The following is a 6,000-nucleotide window of genomic DNA, read 5'->3' as shown; positions in this document are numbered from 1 at the left end:
AAAGCAAAACCAGTTATTTAAGAGAGATTAATGTCACTCCCCAAGACTAATGATTGTGGGCAAATTCCTTTGGCTCAGCCTGGAACAGTGACCTTGAGGGGTGTCCCCATGGTAGGGAGGAATCACCACACCCCCAAGCAGGGAAATGTCAGGAGACGCTGCTGTTAAAATCTGGGATGGGGCTTCTCTAGTCTCAAGTGCTGCCCTCTCAGTCAGATGTGCCCAGGCTGGGGCAGCTCAGCAGCTCTGCAGAAGCTCTCAGTGCTGTCCCTTGGTTGTTCCTTTCTCTGTGAATTATTCCATCCCTGCCACATTTTCCTCTCCCTCTCAGGATGTCGAATTTTGGGATGGAGAAGTCTGCTTTCAGCATTCTTCACCCAAAAAGCAGCATGACCCCCCTCCTTCATTTCCCACTGGGGGCTTTGCAAACAGGGCCTGGCTAGAGTTCTTGGAGCCCATTGCAGGCAGAGCCTCCTGCTCCAGCAGGAAATGCCTTTCCTGTGCCATCAGCAGGGCAGGTCCCGCTGCAGGAAAAGCCCCAGGCCAGCCCCAGCACAGGGAAGGGCTCGGGCACAAGGGCAGAGTGCCATGCTGGGAGCTGTGCCAGGCAGAGCCTGAGGCACCAAAGGCACCTTGGCAGCAGCAGCTGCTTGCAGGCCATGGCCAGAAGCCTCCCTTGGCAGCCCGGCCTGGTGGCCAACACTGCAGAGCTGCTGCCTCAGGGCTCATTTCTGCCTGGGCTCTGAAAAGCCACTTCTGTTCCAGGAGCCTGCCTGGGAAGCCATTGGCCCCAGCACCTTGGGGACAAGATATGAATGAGAAAACTCTTCATGCCAGCAGAGACAAGGCAGGGGCAGAGGAAAGGGGAGAGCCAGGCCCAGGGGACAGGGCTGCCATGGTGATGGCTGTGAGGTCACTGCCCCTGCAGCAGCCTGGCTGCCCTCAGCAGACATTCTGGCCAGAAGCGTTGTGAGGGCACCCAGCACATCAGAGAACCCACACAACAGGAATTCTGTCCTTGGGGATGAGAGGGTTTCGTGGGGTCATGTTGCACAAAGCTCCTGCTCATGGGCAAATCCTGGGATGAGGCATCTACTTCTCTGAAAAAAACAGTTGCAGTTTTCTGCCACTTTCATCATTGTAAAATATTTCCTGCTTTTAACAAATGTAAATCCATTCTCATTTAGTTCAGAGATATTGAGGCTTGTTCTGTCACTGCAAGATTTGGGAGAAAATAACTTTAATCACTATTTTTTCTTTTTCACAGACCTTGGAGAGGACCCAAAAACCTCTCAAGATGAGGTTTGGAGGCCTCATCCCATAACCAGCAGTGAGAGGCAGCAGACTCTGGGCTCAGTGGTGTGGAGACTGAGGACAGAATAAGAGTAGCTGGGGAGGGATTAAAGGGTGGTTTCACACATCTCGGAGTTTTTCTTTATTGTATAAAACAGCCAGAGAAAGAGATAATGGCACCAAGGGCAGCTTGGGAAGCCCAGACTGGACACCAGGAGAAAGGAATTTCCCTCCCAGGGCAGGGCTGTGGTGCAACACATCCCCCAGAAGGAGTCTGGAGTAGCCCAAGGCTTTGTGTGGGCAGGCAGAGGCAGGCAGGAGGCAGAGCTGTCAGCAAAGGAAGGGGCCAGCCAGGTGGGACAGCCGGGGATGACGACAGCCTGCAGGGACAGAGGCGCAGGGCAGGGACACCGTAGGACAGCCTGGGCTGCACAGGGCACAGGGATGGGCAGCAGCTGCAAGGCCCTGATAGAGCCAACTTGGGCAGCACTTTGTCCATGGCAGACACAAAGAGCACCAAAGCCCCAGAGGGTCATTAAAGTCCTTGTGCTGTGTCTGTGCTGCTGAGCTGGGCCGGGCTCCTGGCCCAGAGGCAGCTCCTGGCAAGGGCAGCGCTGCAGACAGACAGCTCTGGCCAGGAGCAGCTCCTGTGCACAGCCCAGCAGGGCTGGGGCACTGCCAGGGCAGCTCAGGGACACCAGCAGGGCACAGACAGTGCTGACAGGGGCTCAGCACTGGCAGGTGCTGGGGGATGTCCCAGAGGGGGCTGTGTCACAGCGGCACCTCTGTGGCTGTGTCCTAGAGGCACAGAGCAGCTGTGATGTCAGCAAGGGGCTGTGTGACAGCACAGAGTGGGCTGTGTGAGGTCACATACTGGGCTATGACATCACAGAGTTTGTTGTGTGAGGTCACTGAGAAACTACAGCATCATAGTGGGGATTCTGTGTGACATCACAGAGCAGGCTGTGACATCATGGCATGGCTGCATGACATCATAGAGCAGGCTGTGAGGTCACAGTGTGTGCTGTGACATTAGAGAGTGGCAGCATGACATAACAGAGAGGGTTTCGTGACATCACTGAGGGGGTTGTGACATCACAGAGCTGTCTGTGACATCATGGAGTAGGGTATGAGGCCATAGAGCAGATCCGGACGTAACAGCTGGTGGCTCTGTGCCATCAGCGAGTGGGTTGTGACATCACTAAGTGGCTGTGTAACATCCTAGAGAAGACTGTGACATCACAGAACAGACTGTGACATGACAAAGCAACTTTCTGACATCACAGAGTCTTCTGGGACATCACAATGCAGCTGCATGACATTCCAGGGTGACATCCCAGAATTGGCTCTGTGACAAAACAAGGGTGCTGTATGACATCCCAGAGTGGGCTGTGACATCACAGGTGGCTGTGTGACATCCAAGGGGCTGTGTGACATCACAGGGTGGCTGCTTGTCCCTGCTCAGCAGCCTGGCAGGGGCCGCCCCATGGTTCTGCCCTTGGCATTGCACATCCCCACATGCCAGTGCCCATCCCGGGAAGAGCCCTGAGCAATGAGGGAGGGACAGGATGTGCCTTGTCAGGGGCTGGAGCTCAGGCCTTGGCCCTTTGCATTCCTGAAACACATCCAGATTTATTCAGCACCAGAGACACCTTTGCCTTGTTTGTCCCCACCTGTCATCACTGCCTCCAGTGTTCTGCTCTATCTGGAACCTGGGGACACTTTCTCAGTCGTGTCCCTCAGTGGGACCCATTAAAACTTCAAGAAACTTTGGAGTTTAAATTTAACTTTGAGTTCTGGAGAAGTCTTTGGAAGGCTCTCTCAGGGACTGAGTCTGATGTAAACAACACCCAAGTCCCAAGAGGGTCATTAAAGTCTTTGTTCTGTGTCTGTGCTGCTGAGCTTTAAAGGAACAGCTCTTCCCAGGACCAGCTCCTCTCCCAGCCCAGCAGGGCTGAGGGGTCTGCCTGCAGGCACTGAGGGGACAGGAGCCAGGCAGAGACAGGCTGAGGAAGTCATTGAGCTGAAACGTCACTTGGGGAAAGATCTTCACAGCCCTCCACATGGTGAGTCAGTGGATGCAGGGCAATGTCCCCTGTGCTCCTGGAGGGATCTCCTGAAGCCAGCACACCCCACAGCCTGGGGGATGTGCCAGGAGGACTCTCCCAATTTCTCTGTGGCAGGGGAGCAGGAGGAGGAGGATGTGCTGCAGAGCAGGGCTGCCCTGGGCACCCTCAGAGGGACAGGGCAGGATGGCTCCTGCTGCCAGGGATGGCTGCAGGGGGTGAAGCTGGGGCTGCAGCCAGGGCTGCCAGGGCTGTCCTGCAGAGCAGGTCCTGCAGCCCTCAGGGCTCTTGGCCAGCCCAGGGGATGTGCCACCTGCCAGGGGCAGCTCTCAACCTGCCTGGCAGCTCCCCATGGACAGTGCAGGGGAGAAGTTGGAGGTGGCAGGAGCAACCCCCATCAGGGCAGATTCCTCCTGCTGTGGAGATGGTGCTGCATGGCCAGGGCTGCTCTCAGCTTTCTCCTAAAGGGAAGGCGCTGTCAGCTTTGGCTGTGTCACTGAGACTCCTGTACTGTCAGCCTGGGCATGAGCAGATGTGCCTCAGATCTCCCTCAGAAAGTGCCTCCTCAGCCTCCTCTCCCTACAGACAGCAGCAGCAGCACCTTGGCTTGCAGCATCTCTGTTTGTCTGCCCTGCCCTTAGGGCCCTGCTGCCAGGGAGATGCCCCTGGGCAGTGCCCTGTGCTGGGAGGGGTCTGCAGGGCAGAGCTGAGTTCCCAGGGCTGGGCTGGGCTCTGGCAGCACTGGCAGGGACAAGGCTCGGGTAGAGAGAAACAGCTCCAAATAGGCACAACTGCAGGCAGCAGACAGACAGACCAACCTTTGGCATCCCTCCCTGTCCAGCTGCACAGGGAAAGAGAGAAGGGTTTGGAGAGATTGATTTTGAAACTGGAGTGTTCAAAAAGGCCACGTTATTTTTAAGTACACTTTTAAATTTGTCCATCCTGTACTAGAGGCAGGTGAAATGAACAAAGGACACCTGTGTGGGACCAGCAGGTTTGACTGCTCTGGGGCACAGGGAGCCCTGTTTTCCCTCTGGGCTCCCCAGTGTTCAGGCTGAGAGCAGTGCTAAGAACAAGACATCAGCCCCTTCCAGAAAACACGTAGTTACTTAGCAGCCAAACCTAAATTAAAAAAAAAAAGTAAATGAAATTTCCCCAAAGAAAGAGAAGCAATTTTGAGTGATTGTGTAAGAAATTAGCAGAGGATTGATTCAAGGTACTTTGTCCAGATTATAATTGTTGTCTTTGAATAGCTCATAATACCCAGAGTGAAGAAATGTCCAACAGCAGCTCCATCAGGCACTTCCTCCTGCTGGCATTGGCAGACACGCAGCAGCTGCAGCTCCTGCACTTCTGCCTCTTGCTGGGCATCTCCCTGGCTGCCCTCCTGGCCAACGGCCTCATCATCAGCGCCGTAGCCTGCGGCCACCACCTGCACACGCCCATGTTCTTCTTCCTGCTCAACCTGGCCCTCACTGACCTGGGCCTCATCTATACGATTGTCCCCAAAGCCATGCACAATTCCCTCTGGCACACCAGCAACATCTCCTACTCAGGGTGTGCTGCACAGGTATTTTTCTTTGCCTTTTTCATTGCATCAGAATTTGCATTTCTCACCATCATATGCTACGACCGCTACGTGTCCATCTGCAAACCCCTGCACTACGGGACCCTCCTGGGCAGCAGAGCTTGTGCCCACATGGCAGCAGCCGCCTGGGCCTGTGGCTTTCTCAATGCTCTGCTGCACACGGCCAATACATTTTCCCTGCCCCTTTGCCATGGCAATGCCCTGGGCCAGTTCTTCTGTGAAGTCCCACACATCCTCAAACTCTCCTGCGCACACTCCAGCTACAGGGAAGTTGGGCTTCTTGTGGTCACTTTCTGTTTAGGCTTTGGTTGTTTTGTGTTCATTGTTTTCTCCTATGTGCAGATCTTCAGGGCCGTGCTGAGGATCCCCTCTGAGGAGGGACGGCACAAAGCCTTTTCCACCTGCCTCCCTCACCTGGCCGTGCTCTCCCTGTTCCTCAGCACTGACACGTTTGTCTACCTGAAGCCCTCTTCCATCTCCTCCCCATCCCTGGATCTGGCCCTGTCAGTTCTGTACTCGGTGGTGCCTCCAGCCCTGAACCCTCTCATCTACAGCCTGAGGAACCAGGAGCTCAAGGAATCTCTCAGGAAAGCCATGTCTGGGTGCTCGTCAGCCTTTTCATTGTCCCATAACAGCCCTCACAGTTTTGCACTGGGAGCCACACAACAGCTGGAAACACACCCCTGGTTTGGCTCCTGCTGCCTCTCAGCATTCTCCCTCCATCAAAGGGCTGCGAGTGGGTCAGACCCTGGGAAGGGACAGCAGGCCAGAGTCCCAAATTAACCAAAGGGATATTCCAGACTGTATGGGACTAGTTGTGGTATAAATGCTAAGGAAGGAGGAAGAATAGGGGGCATTTCCTATGTACAGTGTTTGCCTTTCTGATCAACCACTCCGCCTGCTCAAGTTCTGCTGCCTGGGAAATGGCTGAACATCACTCGCTGGTGGGAAGTAGAGAATAAAATTATTGGGATTTTTTTCTGGTTGCTGCTGCATGTAAAAACTTCTTATTTTGCTATAGAAAACTACCTTATCTTAATCTATGATTTGTCT

The 6,000-nt window shown here is 54.5% G+C and overlaps 1 protein-coding gene across 1 annotated transcript; it reads left to right on the top strand.

Moving 5' to 3' along the window:
* Window positions 1–4,635: 4,635 nt before the first annotated feature.
* On the top strand, window positions 4,636–5,730 carry LOC135306129 (olfactory receptor 14J1-like). The gene has a single exon (XM_064429658.1). The coding sequence runs from the start codon at window positions 4,636–4,638 to the stop codon at window positions 5,728–5,730; it is 1,095 nt and encodes a 364-aa protein (XP_064285728.1).
* The last annotated feature ends 270 nt before the right edge of the window (window positions 5,731–6,000 follow it).

This window comes from Passer domesticus, chromosome 8 (genome assembly GCF_036417665.1).
Source record: "Passer domesticus isolate bPasDom1 chromosome 8, bPasDom1.hap1, whole genome shotgun sequence".
Taxonomy (NCBI): Eukaryota; Metazoa; Chordata; class Aves; order Passeriformes; family Passeridae; genus Passer; species Passer domesticus.
This window is presented reverse-complemented; position numbering and strand designations above follow the sequence as displayed.

What these genes read in the sequence shown, in the direction of transcription:
- LOC135306129 (XM_064429658.1), top strand. Translation starts at nt 4,636, where the DNA reads ATGTCCAACAGCAGCTCCATCAGGCACTTCCTCCTGCTGGCATTGGCA.